Source organism: Kogia breviceps, chromosome 4 (assembly GCF_026419965.1).
Source record: "Kogia breviceps isolate mKogBre1 chromosome 4, mKogBre1 haplotype 1, whole genome shotgun sequence".
Taxonomy (NCBI): Eukaryota; Metazoa; Chordata; class Mammalia; order Artiodactyla; family Physeteridae; genus Kogia; species Kogia breviceps.
Window position 1 is genome coordinate 149,816,410 of NC_081313.1, and position 17,395 is coordinate 149,833,804.

A 17,395-nucleotide genomic window follows, 5' to 3' on the forward strand; every position below is an offset into this window, starting at 1 on the left:
TGGAATAGCTGGATCCAAACTAGTAAGAATAAGCCGTACAGGAATTAGTGCTCAATATATATTGTATAAATTTGTTGAAATCTTTAAAAAAAATGTACATATATACAATGGAATATTACTCAGCCATAAAAAAGAATGAAATAATGTCATTTGCAGCAACATGGATTGACCTAGAGATTGTCATAATGAGTGAAGTAAGTCAGACAGAGAAAGACAAATATCATATGATATCGCTTATATGCAGAATCTTAAAAAAAATGGTACAAATGAACTTATTTACAAAACAGAAATAGAGTCACAGATGTAGAAAACAAACTTATAGTTACCATGGTGGGAAGTGGCGGGGGGTGGGGGAGAGATAAATTGGGAGATTGGGATTGACATATACACACTACTATATATAAAATAGATAATAAGGACCTACTGTATAGCACAGGGAGCTCTCCTCAATACTGTGTAATGACCTACATGGAAAAAGAATCTCAAAAAGGGTGGATATATGTATAACTGATTGCTGTACAGCAGAAACAAACACAACATTGCAAATCAACTATACTACAGTAAAAATTTTAAATAAATAAATAAAGTTAAGGGGAAAAGAAACCAGAGTTCCACATGGGCCAGTTGTGGATCACACTTTAATAGCCACTCTGAGGCATCAGGTAGGACGCCCAATAACCACGAGATTCACATTGCAGTGGGAAAATGGAGGTCAGTGGTTTGAAGTGGGGAAGTAGGTAATCCCCTTACCTTGAAGACATGACTACATCAGAAAACAGCAGCAAGTAAGCCAAGCAGAAACTCCTCTCTGCACCCTGGGCACTGCCGTCCCAGGGCAGCCACTCCTCCCATGAGCTCATGAGGGCTATGGTGGGGAGAGGGGGCTGCCAATGCCATCGTGAGGTCGAAGCTGTGGAGATGTGCTACCCTGGCATAAAATGGTATTGGGGCTCCCCCAGCTGGCAGCCCTGAGCGCAGAGGTACACCTCGGAGGGCTCAGGTGGGTGTGAGCAGTGCACGTGCCTCCACTCGCAGACACTGCCACTCCACCTGGCCCCAGGAGATTCCCACCCTGAGACATGCCCCCAAACCAACATGGTAAGACCATTCCCAGAGCCCACTTGCCCCTTCAGCCACCCCAGACACTGAGAAGCCTCCTTTCCAGGCCTGACCAAGCAGGCTCAGAGGGGTGCGGACAGCCCAGAGGCATCCTGGAGCATCCTGCCCTTGGCTGATGGATGAACTACCTCTAGATCTATATGTCTTGGAATCTCATCCAGGGCCTGGTGGAAGCTGGGCCTCTGCTCAGCACAGAGGCAGGCGCAGGACTCACTTCTACCCACCCTGTCCTCAGGAGGGCTCCTGATGCTCCAGCCACAAAGCCACCAGGAGAGGACAGCCAGCCTGAGCATACGACCCTCCACAGGAGGCTTGATGGGCTGGGAACACCCGGGCTGCAGCAGCATGCCCCACCATGCCTGCAGCTCTGGGAGGCCCACATATACTTGGGGACCCTCCAAAGGGGTATTCTTTCAACTGGGCCACCCTAGGAAGTGGGGGCTGGCCTACAGGGTGCAGCAGATAAGCAGAGGCCCTGTACAGGACTGCAGGGACATCCAGGGCTACTTAGTGGATGTGGGCCACCAGTCTGGCACAGATGCAGTTAGGGCCACAAGGCCACTCTCAGAGGTTCTGATGTGGAGAGGACCCTTGATTTTCTCGGACCGCAACAGAGCCAGACCCACATCCCCCAGGCCTGCCCTGTACTTGCCAGCTGCCTGCCCCGATCTGGTGAGCACAGAGGTGCCAGGGGCAATGCTGCCCACAGGGAGGGGGCCTGAGAGCTGTACTGGGAAGAGGCGCTTTCGGATGACACCCATGTGGTGGGTGCGAGCTGTCAGCTCCTGGCCAATGTAGCAGCCCTTGGTGAAGCTGATGCCGTTCATGAAGGCCAGGTTAGACTCCAGCGGTAGGGCTACTCCTGGGGGCAGGTCGTGGACCCCCTCGGGAACGCCTGTAGAGGTAGGGAGAGGCTTGGTGAGATCTAAGGTGTCCTCCAGAGCTGGGGGCTCAACCAAGAGTGGCCGGGGGTACTGGCCTGTAGGAGTCCCACCATCTGACCCGCCACAATCCTCTGGGTCCCTCCTAGACCCCCTTCTTGTCCGTCCCCATCCTCCAGGTCCCTACTCCAGCCCCCCACTCTGGTCCCTGGGTGAGCACCTTGGTCTGGCCCTCAATACTACCCACTGAAGAAGAAGACCCTACACCTGACCCGAGATCTCTGCTCTCTCCCCTGGCTGCTCCAAGTGCCTGGGCTCACCACACAATTTCCCCAGGGCTCTGTGTCACACCCCTCCAGTCCCTTCGCATCCCACCCTGTCCTCCCCCCCACATCCAGCACTACCCCTCTACCTCCAACCCTTCCCCAGGTCCAACCCCATGTCCATACCTTGCTGGTACCGGTGTCGGTGATAATCCTGGAGGTCCCCAAGACGGCCCCCGGGCACCAGGGCTGAGCCCTCATCCTGGGAGAGGAGCCGCCAGCCCATGCGAGCCGTCCGGGGATCACGGGTGAGGATGGTAGTGCACTCAGCCTTCTCCTGAAGCAGCACAGCCCTGCCGGATTCCTCAGGGGCACAGGGCAGCACGGCCCACACGCGCAGCTCGGGGCATGGCTCCACGGTGACCCTCCGCCGGATCTTGTGCAGCACCAGGTGCCTCTGCAGTGCATCCAGCACTGAGCTGTCACACTCCAGGAGGAAAGTGGGCTGCTCATGGGAGCCCTCAGGGAGCCTGCGGGGAGACGAAGGGGTGCATGGGGGCGGGCAGGGCACACCGTGGGAAATGGAGTCAGGCCGCAGATATACGTGGCTGTGCCTCCCAAGTGCACCTCAGACCACCTAGTAAAGCAGCACAGCACAGCATGCGCTGGAGACCTCGTGGCCACCACCCCTCCCCGCCCAGGGAGGAAACCCCAGGAAACAGTCTGGCAGGTGGAGGAGAGGGCTTGGCCCAACAGGTGGGAAGCAGGGCCCTGGGACCACAGTGGTGTCCGGTGCGCAAGGTGAGGCAGAAAGGCACAGATGGTCACACTGAAGTCCAGGATTTGCCTCTTCCAGCCCTGAGAAGCCAAGGGTCCTAAGGCAGGGCGCACAATGGATTTCAGGAGGGATGTGGGCAGGCAGGAAGAGCTGAGAGGACAGCAGACAGCTGACGCAGGTGAGATGCATGGTGAGGCCACACCCTGCCCATGCCCACCTCCCACCTCCCCTAGGGAATCTCCGCAACCTGATCAGGGCACCAGAACCCTCCTAACCCTCACTTCAGGCAGCCCACATCCACTGGAATGACCCCAGATCCTGTTGTCATTGACGGATGGATGATGGGGCCCTTACAGACAGATGAGCACAGAGGAGAGGCCAGCGCACCATCAGATATGGTGGAGGGGCCCTAAGTGGAGACATCCAGGACCCAGAGGAGTACGTGGCTGGAGTCCTGGTTATAGATGTGGCTTAAGCAAGGACCCACACCTGGGTGGGAGCTGAGACAAAGAAGCGGGTAAGACCTTCCAGGAGCACGTTTAAGAGAGAAAGGTCATCAGCTGGTACCCCAGACCCCTCCTCCAGAACCCATCAGCTGTGCCCCCAACCCCCTCCCCAGGCAGGAAAGGGTTAAGTGCTACCCTGGAGCAGCCAGTCACCCCCCGAGGAAAGAGCTACAGAAGCTTGCTTGGTGGGTCCACCTTACAGCACAAACCCTGTCATGTCCAAGCATATATCAGCCATGGGTCCAATAAGGACAGGGACAAGCATGTGGAGAAATCGGAACACAGCAGGCTGTAGCAGCAAGTCAGGTTAGCACCTCACCTTCCAAAAGGTCCTCAAAGAAGGTCAAAAATGAGATCAGCTGAGGGGTGGATAAAGGATCATTTACGGATGGAATTAAAATGCCAAAAAAAACCCCAGAAGAGTTCAAAGGTGCTGCCTCAGATAACCACATGGAAAGAAGTTCAAAGTCACTTATCATGAAACAAAGGCAAATTAAAACCACAATGAGATACCACAGCACAACTGTCAGAAATAAGAACATCCAAGGCAGTGAGGATGCAGAGAAGCTGGATCATTCAGCCTTGCTGGTGGGAATGTAAATGGAACAGACATTCTGGAAAATGGTCTGCAGTCCTTTATAAAACTAAACATGCAGCTACCACACAACCCAACCATTGTACTCCTGGGTATTTATCCCAGAAAACACCCCAGGTGTTCACATAAAACCTGTGCATGAATGTTAGAGGAAGTTTTATTCTTAACAGCCAAGAAATGAAATCAAAATATCCTTCAGTTGGTGAATGGTTAAACAAACTGTGGTCCATTCCCTCGATGGAATACTACTCGGAAGGGAAAAGGAACAGACAACTGATGAAGCCAAAGGGCATCAAGGAGAGTGAAACCCAATCTCAGAAGACTCTGTTTGTACGATATTCCTGAAATGACACGATCATAAAGGTGGAGAGCGAGCAGGGCTGAGGGGATGAGAAGGGCAGTATGCCCACAGAGGGCAGAAGGGAGCCTGATGGTAATGGAGCAGCTCTGTCTTGATCGAGGTTACACAGGTCTACGTGTGATCAAATCAGAGCTGCATGCATGAGAGCACGTGGAAATCTGGGAGAACCTGAGCGCGTCCTGTGGCTAGCCCATGACATGCATCCCAATTGTGACCCTGGACTATAGCAGGCAAGACGATGCTACTGCAGGAACTGGGTGAAGCGTATATGGGACATCCCTGTTCATTTTTTTGTGGCTTACTGTAAATCTATAATTATTTCAAAATAAAAAGTTAAAAAGAAGAAAAAGGAGCTGCCTCTGGAGAAGATTGGTCCATGCCAGTGAGAAGGAAAACAGCAGTCCGTCAATTTTCATCAAAAGCCTTTTAATGTTATTAGGTTTTTTAACCATGTGCAGGTACATTTTTATTTTTTAAATCTCTGATAAAGGAAGCAGACAGAAACAGTATGAAATACTGGCAAGGGGAGGAATTGGGCATGGGTGGACAGAATGTGAGATTGTAGAGGAGAGTAAACCTCAGAGTGAAGAGGGAGAGATGCGGGTAAAGCCATACCCAAGGAGGGAGGAGGCCCAGCATGGGGAGGGCCCCGAGAAGGGCTGGTGAAGGGACGACCAGGATGCCAGGGTAGACAGGCCCCAAGCTGATGCCCCCATGTCACTCATGGGGCGGATGTTCTACAGGGTTCAAGACAAATTGGGTGGGGCAGGGCCAGGTTCTGGGCTCAGACACTTTCTGTGCAAATGGCCATGTGCCAGTCAGCCCCTCAGGACTAACAAAGCTGCAATGCACCCCTGCTCCCCACCACCCCAAATCAGACTGTCTGCTGCCCCTGCTGCAGCTGAGTGAGGGGGGACAGGTCAGAAGAAGAAGGGGTGAAGTAGGGTGAGCCTACACTCAGGGCAGCTTTCTTGGCCGGCATGGCCAATGTGTGGGCTGGAGCACTCTCTGTGGGCCCATTCTGGGTACTGCTGAGCGCTGAGAGCACCCCTGGGCCCAGCCCACTAGATGCAAGGAGAATCCATGCCTGAATGACCACCACAAATATCCCCAGACGTCGCAAAGTGCCCCTAAGTAGAGCTGCCAGATAAAACACAGGATGTCCGGTCAAATTTCAATTTCAGAAAACAGTTAATAATGTCTTTAGTATATGTATTTCCCAAACACTGCATACATAGGTCACCTCCTAAAAAGTCACCCGTGTCTGTTTGAGATTTACCTGGGCAACCCACAATTTTATTTGCTAAGCCTGGGAGCCCCTCCTAGGGGCACAACCGCAGCAGCAGGAAAAGGAAGGTCGAGGGGCACCTGCAGCCTCCCCAGCCGGCCTGGTGGGCAGGACCGGGATATAGCATGAGCATGTGGTGGCAGTGCAACCCCAAGTGTCCATCCTCACCCACCCTCCTGCCCAGGATGCAGGCTGTGTGAAAATCCAAAAAGGGAGGGTCAAGCTCACCTAACCCCTCATCCAGAACGCCCAGAGTGCCCTCCTCCAGCAGCCCGATGCCCTGCACAGTACCTGACACTCCGGTACCCACCACCCCCATAAACACTGGGACCTCGCTCCTCGAGTGCAGCCCTGGACCCAGCTCTGCCCACGGCCAGGGTCTTCACACATCAACAGATCCCCTCAGGGGCACTGCAGGTACCAGATCATGGGGCATGGGCAGGCATGGGGCACAAGGGGGCTAGCAGATAAGGGACACATAGGTGCACAGAGACCAGACCCAAATGCCTGTCAAGGAGTGGCGGCACTCACCAGGGGCCTTGGACTGCTGCAGGACTGTACATGGAGGACCCTGTCAGGCTGGCATGCTCCAAGTCGCCTAGGGGAACAGCCTACAGTGTGCCCATGGGGGACTGAGTATATGGAGCCCTGCATGCTCCCCACAAGGCAGGAAGCAGACAATCCAGGGGCCCACAGGTCACGGCCACAGCAGGAGGGCAGAAGAGACGTGGGTTAAATGGAGGCTCAGTGGGGTTGCCATTGGAGCCATGAGGTCCTGGGCAGAGATGCACTAGCCCCACTTCCCACCTTCCCTCTGCTGGGTACACACAGACCAGGAACCTGCCGAGACCAGACTCAGCATGGAGCCAGCTGAGATGAGCACCAGGGGAACCAGGCATGGAGAGAAACAAGGGAACAGTGGATCATCCGAATCCTCACCAGGCAACCCTGGCGGGATGGCCCCCAGAAACACCCTCCAGAAACCCGTAGACAGAGACTTCAGTGTGTCCCGCAAAAGCCAGAGCAGCCCGGAACCAAAACCTGGAGCATCTCCTCTGCAGCCAGCACTTAAGGCCTCCATCATGAAGACAGAGGCCCAGGAAACAAACACATGGTCAGAATGAGGAAAGACTTTCAAAACACAAAGCCTCAGCTGCGATGATGAGGAGTCAAGCCACAGACTGGGAGAAAAGGTTTGAAAAGTCACATCTGACAAAGGACTGTCACTCAAAATATACAAAACCACTTACAACTCAAATAAGGAAACAAACAACCTGATTAAAAATGGGCCAAAGACCTCAACAAACACCTCCCCAAAGATAGGTGGCAAACAGCATATGAAACGATGCTCCACATCATATGTCAAGGGGGAAACGCAAATTAAAAAAACAACAAGCTACCATTACACACCTATTACAATGATCAAAATCCAGAACACTGACACCACCAAATGCTGGTGAGGTTATGGAGCAACAGAAAGTCTTCATTCACTGCTGGTGGGAATGCAAAATGGTACAGCCACTTTGGAAGATACTTTGGTGGTTTCCTACAAAACTACACATATTCTTACCTTACAATCCAGCAATCACACTCCCTGGTATTTACCTAAAGGAGATGAAAACTAACCGCCACACAGAAACCTGTACACAGATGTTTATAGCACCTTTATTCGTAATTGCAAGAATATGGAAGCAACTGCTGAAGTCCTTCAGTAGATGGATACATAAACTGGTACATCCAAACAATGGACTATTATTCAACACTAAAATGAGCTATCAAGCCCTGAAAAGACATGGAGGACACTTAAATGTATATTACTAAGTGAAAGAAGTCAATCTGAAAAGCCTGCATACTCTGGACTATTATTCAACACTAAAATGAGCTATCAAGCCCTGAAAAGACATGGAGGACACAAATGTATATTATTAAATGAAAGAAGTCAATCTGAAAAGGCTGCATACGCTATGATTCCAACTACGTGACATTCTAGAAAAAGTGAAACTATGGAGACAGTTCCAGATCCAAAAAGATCCTTTCAGTAGTTGTGAGGAGTTAGGAGGAAGGGAGGGTTGAATAGGTAGAGCACAGAGGATATTTAGGGGCAGTGAAACTACCATATATATTATAATAGTACATACACATTATTATACATTTGTCCAATTTGTCCAGCACCAGCAGTGAAACCTAATGTAAATTAAGGACTCTGAGTAATTTTGGTGTTAATGCAGGCTCATCGATTGTAAATAACATACTACTTTGGAGGAAGAGGATGATAATGGGGGAGACTATGCATGTGTGGGGGCAGAGAGTATATAAGAAGTCTCTGTACATTCCCCTAAATTTTGCTGTGAACCTAAAATTGGTCTAAAAAGTCTACTTTTTCTTTTTTCTTTTTTAGCCACGCCACGTGGCTTGCAGGATCTCAGTTTCCTGACTAGAGATTGAACCCGGGCCACATCAGTGAAAGTTTGGAATCCTAACCACTAGGCCACCAGGGAACTCCCTATAAAGTCGACTCTAAAAACAAAAAGCTTGTTGGTAGGAATGTAAACTGATACAACTGCTATGGAGAATGGTTAGAGGTTCTGTAAAAAAACTAAAACTAGAACTACCATATGACCCAGCAATCCCACTACTGGGCATATACCCTGAGAAAACCATAATTCAGAAAGAGACATATACCACAGTGTTCATTGCAGCACTATTTACAATAGCCAGGACATGGAAGCAACCTAAATGTCCACTGATAGATGAACGGATAAAGAAGATGTGACACATATATACAATGGAATATTACTCAGCCATAAAAAGAAACGAAATTGCGTTATTTGTAGTGAGGTGAATGGACCTAGAGTCTGTCATACAGAGTGAAGTCAGAAAGAGAAAAATACCGTATGCTAACACACATATATGGAATCCAAAAAAATGGTACTGATGAACCTAGTGGCAGGGCAGGAATAAAGACATAGACATAGAGAACGGACTTGAGAACACGGAGCAGGGAGGGGGAAGCTGGGGCAAAGTGAGAGTAGCATCAACATATGTACACTACCGAAAGTAAAATAGTTAGCTAGTGGGAAGCAGCAGCATAGCACAGGGAGATCAGCTCGGTGCTTTGCAATGACTAGAGGGGTGGGATAGGGAGGGTGGGAGGGAGGCTCAAGAGCGACAGGATATGGGGATATACATATGCATATGGCTGATTCACTTTGTTGTACAACAGAAACTAACACAGTATTGTGAAGCAATTATACTCCAATAAAGATCTATTAAATAAAACAAAAACAAAAAGCTAAAGCTTTGTCTAAGAGATGCTCCTACATCCGGACCAGGGTGCACTGAGGAAGGAACAACTCAAGGACGGGAAACTAGAAGCGTGACAGTTTAAATGAAAAATTCCAGGGAGTTCCCTGATGGTCTAGTGGTTAGGATTCCAGGCTTTCACTGCCGTGGCCTGAGTTCAATCCCCAGTCCGGGAACTAAAGTCCCGCAAGCTGCGCAGCATGGCCCCCCAAAAAAAAGAGAAAGAAAAATTCCAGGGAGAGGATGTAGAGAAAACACCAGGCAGAGAGCAAGCACGAAGAAAGCAGGAAGGTCCCAGGCTCCCAAGAGGGACAGCCAGTTGCCAGTGTGTCCCTCTACCCAGAGAGCAGAGCTCAGTGAGATCAGATGTAGGTAAAGGGCCAAGAGCAACCAGGTGGGGAAGGATCACATCCCATGAACTAACAGCAGGCATCAGACCAGAACAGAGGCATAGTGATGGGGTGGAAGGCCAGCAGGCTTGGCACCTCATGCCCCAGAGCAGAATTGGGAGAGATAAATCTGGACATTACTTACCAAGCCCCCAGGCCCAAAAGCAGAAATCTGAGGGAGTGTTCTCATGTCTTCTCTCCTCTAACTGCTCAGAAGTGGGGCCACTAACTCAGGCTGTCTCTTTCTGATTGAATGAAACCCCACCCCACCCCTCGGGGTGCCACTCCCCACAAAGGACTTTGAGTTGGAATCTCAGAAGAGCACCTGGGGTCAGGGGGCGTCATCACAGTGCACCCCAATTCCCTCAGCACACAGACAGCAAGTGGCACAGTGATACCCCCTTCTCAGGAATTAACAGAGAGAGAAAAACAAACTCCTCTATAGGACAAATCAGGGCATATACAATGTGTGGAAAGAGCCACCACATACATGCTTGGTGACAAGAACTGCTGGCCCAGCAGCTAAGCAAAAAATGCTTCAGATCTGAGGAAAAGTATGAAGAGAAAAAAAACCCTAGAAACAAAAAAAATTTACACTGTAGAGTGACTTATGAGGATATAAATTCATTATAACAAGAATGCAAACGCAGAAAGATGTAAAGGCAGACTGGAGACTCAAGGAAGAAAATTTGGGGACCAAAACATCATTACAACACTGATAGATTAACTGAAAATTACTGACACAGCGGGTTTAAGATAATCAAAGAACGCAGTTTCTAAAAGAGATTAAAGCAACTACTGGGAAGGTAATAATTACATAAAACAGATAATGACAACAAACCTTTTCTGTAAAGAACCAGACTGTAAATAATTTAGGTTTGCGGCCACATGGTCTCTACCACATTATTATATTATTAATTATACTTTTGCCATTGTTAAATGAAAGTAGCCACACAGTATACAAACAAATGGGCATGCAGCATTCCAATCAAACTTTACTTATGAAAACAGAGAGCTGGATCTGCCCAAGGGTCATACTTTACTGACCCCTGTTCCAGAGTCATACAGCCCACCAAGTGCCCAGCAACATGACGTGAAAGAAGACCCAAAATACAACACATCGCCATAACACTTCAAGACATCAGGATGAAAAAGAGCCCTGAAGAGTGTCCAAAGAAAAAGCAGTCACACACAAAGGCTCAAAAATAAAAAGGCACCAGGCTTCTTGACAGCAATGCTACCTGTTGCTTCAATGTTTTCAGGGACGATTTTCAGCCTAGAGTTTTATGCCTAGCCAAGCTATCAAGTAAAACCATTTGAAGGAGTCAAAGGTCCACCTGAAGTATCCTACCTCTCAACAAGCCACTAAAGAACATACTCCTCCAGCAGGCAGGCACTGATGAAGATGCAGACAAGAACTCACAATAGAAGAGGGACATTGGAGTTTCCAGGGCGGTTTCAGGCAGAGCAACGACCTGCAACTGCATGAGAGGTTCTAGAAGAACCTCTGAGAAAGTCTGAGAAAGCTAAGCAAGTGAAAACCGAAAGCTCTATAGCTCTAAAGGCCACTGACTTGGCTTGTCCTGGTGACCATCACAGAAAGTCATGATAAAATCAGCATAGACTGATGTAAAACACCAAACGCTAACAATCACTGAATACGGAGAGATTTTGGACAGAAATGTGTGTACACTGGAGAACTCAGGAAGTAGTGGCACAAGCCAGTGGCGCAGAGGCTGCTCCCTGCAGTGTGGCTCCAGGTGCCACGACCCCTTCTCCGTGCAGTGGGTCTGAGCAGGATCAGAGGCCAGGCGCAGGGGCGCCCAGGCCCTCCCATGGGTGAGTGTCGCTGGCCCATCCCTGGGTGCAGGCGCCAGCCCACCTATGGCTGCCCTGCCCCGGTGCCCTCCCCCAGGTGCCCACCCCCAGCCCACCCTGTGTGCGGGTCCCCAAGTTCACTACCCTGGGCGCGCCTCCCATCCTCAGGTGCCCTCCCTTGGAGGCCCACCTCGGCCCACCCTATGCACAGGTTCCCAGGTGTCCCTTCCCCTGGATGCCCTGTCCTGCATCTCCTCTCCTGGATGTCCGTCCTGGGCCACTGGTAGTCCTCCCCTAGGTGCCCTGCCTCTGGGTGTCCTTAGTTCCGCCCCCTGTCCGCCCCTCCCCAGTGCCTACCCCTCCCCTGAGGGCCCTCCATGGGATCCCATCCTCCAAGCCTTCTCATGCCCGCTCCTGGGTGCCCTTCCCCTGGCTCATACCCCCTCCCCTACCCCGGTCCCCCAGAGCCTGGGCCGCAACCCGCTCTCACCCGTAGAGAATGACGTCATAGAGGGTGCGTCCCTGGACGTTGAGAAAGTGGGCGTAGCCCGAGCGCGCCGAAGTTGAAGCCTCGCCGGCCGCAGGACCTGGAAGCGGCAGCTCATTGGTCAGCAGACCCAGGAGAAAGGGCGCAGAGTCCGGCCCGCGCACGCGCACCAGGGCGCGCTCGCCCAGTAGGAAGCAGGCCCACGCCGCGTTGTCCGCGGGCTCGTCACGCTGACGGCAGGAGCTGTGGCCCAGGCGATGCCTCGGGGCAGCGCGCAGCCGCCAGCTCCAGGCCCGGCCGCCGCGCCCTGGAGCCGCACCTCGGAGCAGCGCTGCGGCCGCCATCTTGGGGAGAAGTGAGGCGGCGGGAAGAGGCGGCCTGGGCGGCGGCGCGGGCGGACGGGCGGGCGCGCGCCACAACACCTTGGAGGCGGGCGAGCGGAGCGTGCGCGGGGGCGGGGTGTGCGCGAGCATGCGCGGGCTAGTGCCACAGCAATCCCTGGAGGCGGGCGAGCGTTTCTCGCGTGAGTGGCCAGGGTGTGGGTGGGCGGACCTTGCGCGGGGGCGAGGCCTCGGGCTGTCAGTCCCCCGCCCACCTATCCTGAGCTGGCTTCTGCTTCTCCAGTTGACCTTCTCCTCGAGTGTCAGAGAAGTTTCTGCTTGCTTTATAGTGGTGAGGCGCTCATAACCTAAACTTTACCATCTTAACCATTTTTAGGTGCGCATTTCAGGGGCATTAAGCGCGTTCACACTCTTTTGCAGCCATCCGCACCATCCAGAACTTTCTCATCTTCCCATACGGAAACTCCACCCCCATCAAACGCAGATCCCTATCTACCTCCCCAGCCCCTGGGAACCCCATTCCACTCTGTCTCTACGAACCTGACTCCTCTGGGAAACTCATAGAAGTGGAGTCATGCAGTATTTGTCCTTTTGTGACTGGCTCGTGTCTGCCAGGTTCCACCATGATGTAGCATGTGTCAACCTTTTTAAGGGCTGAATGATATTCCATTGTATGTGTATACCATATTTGGATTATCCATTCACCCACTGATGGACATTTATGTTGCTTCCACCCATTGGCTGTTTTGAATAATGCTGCTATGAAGACGGGTGTACAACTTTGCTTTCAGTTCCTTTGTAGAACAGACACTCCTGTGTATCCTATACTCTCACACTACCCTTCACTTCTGATCACTAAGTGTGTGTGTGGGGGTGTCCCCCACACCACACAATTCTCTGACACCAGCTAGGTGTCTTACAATTTAACTCAATTTTTAATCCATCTACCTGGAGATAGCATGAGATCCCGTAAGACTGCCACACACACTCTCATACACTCACACTCTCCCCCTGCCACTTCAGATGCAAGTCGAAGTCCAGGTTGTCACCTGTGCTTCTGACCAACCGGCTATAAATTAGAGGTTCCAACAGCCCTCTCCTTGGGTTCAATTAGTTTATTAGAGTGGCTCACAGAACTCAGAGAAACATTTTACCTACCAGATTACTGATTTGTTCTAAAAGGATATAACTCAGGGCCAGCCAGATGGAAGAGAGCAAAGAGCAACGTATGTGGGAAGGGGTATGGAGCATCCATGCCCTCTGAGCACACCGCACTCCCCCCAAATCTCCATGTGTTCCCCAACCCAGAAGCTCTCCAAACCCAGTCCTTTTGGGATTTTACGGAGGCTTCATTACCTAGATGTGATTGATTAAATTATTGGCCATTGGCTGTTGATTCAACCTCCAGACCATCACTCCTCCCCAGAGGTCTAGGGGTGGGGCTGAAAGCCCTAACCCTCTAATCACATGGTTGGTTCTGGCAACCAGCCCCCATCCTTAGGGGCTTTTCAAAAGTCACCTCATTAACATAAATTGGTTTGACCAGAACTCCCTAGGGTTTTCCAGGCCCTTGGTCCCCTCCCAGTCGGCTTCCTGGTTGTGTGCAGCCAGGCCTGGAATGCAGTTCCACTGGCCTTTCATGGAAAAGGTCTTCCTCTGTTGGGCCTGTGTTCCTGGGGTGACCCAGCACCTCCCTGCCGGCCCTGTGAGGTCAGGGAGGAAACCATTCAAGGACAACATGGGGTGGGGGGATGGTGCATTCCTCCAGCCTCACATCAGCCCATCCCTTGGCCAGCAGAAAACCTGCTTCCCACCAGCACAGCCTGTGGGAAGGGCCAGCAGGCTGACCCAGGGACATGACACCCGGGACCTTACCTGATGTTTCCAGTCCAGTGCCAAGCCTAGCCCACTTGGTCCAGCAGGGCTGCTGCTGCCACCTGGGGCTGTTTAAATGCAAATTAACTCAAATGAAGTCAAATGAAACTTTTAGCTCCTTACTTAATGGGCTACACTGAAATATCCTGAGCCACACTCAGCTGGTGGCTGCCTCTGTGAACAGAGCAGGCAGCACCTCCCACCATTCTAGAGTCTGCCAACCAGCGCTGCTTCAGGCTCCCTCCTCCAAGAAGGCTTCCCAGATCTCTGCACCAGCCTGGCCAGCCTGACAGCGGGGACCCCTGCATGTGGGCATGGCCTGGCTACTGCTCCTTCTCAGGTCCTCTCACTGCAGCTTCTCATGCCTACAGGTCTAGGTGGAGGGAACTGTGGACTGGCCTCAGGATGCTCCCAAGGAACCCCACTCATTGGCCTGGGTCCAGCTGGGGGCATAGGTTGCTGCTGGATCCCATGTGCATCTCCTCCCTCTGAGGCCATGGGCCCTGGAGCTGTTGGGAGGAGTGGGGATCTGAGAGCTGGAAAATCAGCAGACATGGGGGTCCCAGACCCTGTTTCCCAGCTGCTCTCAGGCCAGGGGTTGTTTCCTGTTATTCTCTCCTCATGGCCTCCTCCCTTCCCAAAGTCAGAAGAAGGAAGCTGCCCCCATTCTGGGCACCCCCCCCCCTCCCTGAAGCCCTCCACGATCTCACTGAGCAGCCGGCGAGTTGGCTCCAGCCATGGAAACGGATGAGAATGAGACAAGGCCATTCTGTCTGATCCTGCTCCGGCCACTCCCCTGGCCTGGCCCTGCCCCTATACAGACCTGGGTGGGCCCCACACAGCCCGAGGACCCCACCAGGCAGTGAAGCAGGGATGGGGAGGCCTGGGCTCAACCCACCAGCCTGCTCCAGAGCACAGAAGATGGGGGGCGAGGGTCGATGGCTTTGCACCCCAGTTCAGCTCTCCAGCCTCATGGCCATACAGGCACTGAGAGGATCTTTTTAAGTAGTTAGGTGAGCATTAAGTGCCAAGTTTAGTGGTTGGGTTCCACCTCTGAGAGTTAACAGACTTGAGCATATTAGATACTATGTCATAGGTGGGAGATGGACACCCCAATAGGGTTTCGGGGCTCAGGCATGAGATCATGGTTATGGTGGTTCAGAACATCAAGAAATTGGTGTTAGAGGGAGGAACGTGTATGACACAGATGTTGGCTCCACTAGCCTGGGATGGCCAGTGACATAAGTTGGGAGGACATGACAGTAAATCCTAAGTCACCCCCATCGAAATCTCACAAAACATACAGGACCCCAGTGGTGCATCCAGGCCCCTAAGTTCCTGAGACAGGAGGCTTATGCGTTAGGATCCCCTTCTGTGGTGACTGAGCTTTTAGTTAGGCATCTGCCTTCTAATGTGGGTTGCATTGCATCCCCCCAAATTCACATTATGGAGCCCTAATGCCCAGGACCTCAGAATGGGGCTGTATTTGTAGATGGGGTCTTTAAAGAGGTGATTAAGGTCAAATGAGGTCACTGGGGTGGGCCCTAATCCAAGAGGACTGGTTCCCTTATAAGAAGAGGAGATGAGGACACAGACTCACACAAAGGGAAGGCCATGCGAGGACACAGGGAGAAGACAGATGTTTACACACCAAGAAGAGTGGCCTCAGGTGCTGACACCTTGGTTTCGGACTTCCAGTTTCCAGTACTATGAGAAATAGATGTCTGTTGTTTGAGCCCCCAGTCTATGGTATTTGTTACACAGGCTGAGCTGACTGAGATACCTCCCAGAATAGAGCCTCCATTTGCAGTTTTCCTCATAGCTGGGATGCTCTTTTAACAACCTATGGCTGATGGGATGTGGATTAGTTGGGGTTCTCCAGAGAAAGAGAACCAATTCGATAGAGATTTATTATAAGGAATTGGCTCACTCAACTATGGAGGCTGAGGAGTCCCAAGGTCTGACATCTACAAGCTAGAGACTCAGGAGAGTTCTAGCCTGAGTCTGCATCTGAAGACAGGAGACCAGTGTGCTTGCTCAAACTGTCAGGCAGGAGTTCTCTCTTACTCCGCCTTTTTGTTCTACTCAAGCCTTCACCTGACTGGCCAAGGCCCACCCACACTGGGGAGGGCCATCTGTTTTACTCAGTGTGCAGATTCAGTGTGAATCTCATCCAGAATCACCCTCATAGACACCTAGAATCATGCTTGTTCTGGGCACCCAGTCAAGTTGACCCATAAATGTAATTGTCACTGGCAGTCTGGAGGGAGAATCACTTCTTTGGGAACCTCAGTCTTTGTTCTTAAGGCCATCACCTGATTGGATGAGGGCAACCCACATTAGGGAGGATGGTCTGCTTTATCAAAGTCCACAGATTGGCAATGTTAATCTCACCTAAAAGCACACCTTCGCTGCAACATCTAGATTGGTGTTGGACCAACCCACCGAGCACAGAGACTCACAGCTTGACCCACATCCTACTTCCATGTCACAGACATGCAGCAAATAGATTTCCCCAGGAGCCCCTGGGCAGTGTCCTGCTCCCATTGACCCAGCTGCCTCAAATTGTATCTAAACCAATTAGGAGTGGGGGTACTGAGATGATAGAAACTGGACCGGCTAAATAGTATGGGGCGAATTATGGACCGATATCAGAACTGTGGTGAAAGAAGGGGGCAGTGGCTGCAGAGGCCCCAAGATCACGTGCCCCTGTGTGTGCGGGTGGAAGGGGTGCTTCAGCACGTGGCTAGGGGGGCCAGAGGACCAAGGCCAACATAGACTCTATTCCACATGGCCTTAAAATGTGACACTTGCCCATTGAGAGGGATCCTGCAGGCCTGTGACTGCTGTGATGTGAAGTGATATGACTTTAGGGCTGGTGATAAGAGTCAGTTGGCCTTTGCTGGGTCCTCTTGGGCCACCATGCTTCAATGAGGTCCAAACCACATCAAGGGACCCCAGATGGACCACCAGCTCAGTGAGTGAGGAAATCGTTGAGCCAGCCCTGGCCCCACCAGACATTCCCAGGCTGTAACTACACCAGGAGCCCAACTCAAGTTATAGAGGATGAGATCCTGATGTTACTTTGTTCAGGAAGGGCCCAGAGAATGAGGTCCTGACCCCTTGAGCTTGACCTAAAGCTCCCTCTCTGTGGATGGGGGGAGGCTTCCCTGGACACTGTCACAGTGAAATCTGGAATGTTCTTCCCAAAACACAAACCTGCCCAGGGTCTCCCTGTCTGCTGGCTTAAGACTTCTTTTCATGCAGATGCTGAGGGCCCATGCCCCACCTTCCATCCCTTGTGGGACCCTGTCACCATCAAGTGTGCTTCATGGCCTTGAGATGTGGGAGCACTGACCATCAGGATCGAGGCCAACCTCTGGGCCCTGCT

General features: G+C 51.7%; 1 protein-coding gene across 1 annotated transcript; it reads right to left on the reverse strand.

Moving 5' to 3' along the window:
• Positions 1 to 620: 620 nt before the first annotated feature.
• Positions 621 to 12,326, reverse strand: IBA57 (iron-sulfur cluster assembly factor IBA57). The gene is made up of 3 exons (XM_059063345.2): positions 11,792 to 12,326; positions 2,450 to 2,793; positions 621 to 2,014 (listed from the first exon to the last, which is right to left on the reverse strand). The coding sequence occupies exons 1-3, from the start codon at positions 12,259 to 12,261 to the stop codon at positions 1,623 to 1,625; spliced, it is 1,206 nt and encodes a 401-aa protein (XP_058919328.2). The 5' UTR covers positions 12,262 to 12,326; the 3' UTR covers positions 621 to 1,622.
• Positions 12,327 to 17,395: the final 5,069 nt, after the last annotated feature.

Excerpts from the sequence above, each read along its gene's own strand:
- IBA57 (XM_059063345.2), bottom strand. The coding sequence starts at position 12,261 with ATGCTCGCGCACACCCCGCCCCCGCGCACGCTCCGCTCGCCCGCCTCC. Across the intron at positions 2,794-11,791 it reads TATGACGTCATTCTCTACGG|GCTCCCTGAGGGCTCCCATG; the intron begins GTGAGAGCGGGT and ends GTCTCCCCGCAG. Across the intron at positions 2,015-2,449 it reads CCGACACCGGTACCAGCAAG|GCGTTCCCGAGGGGGTCCAC; the intron begins GTATGGACATGG and ends CTACCTCTACAG.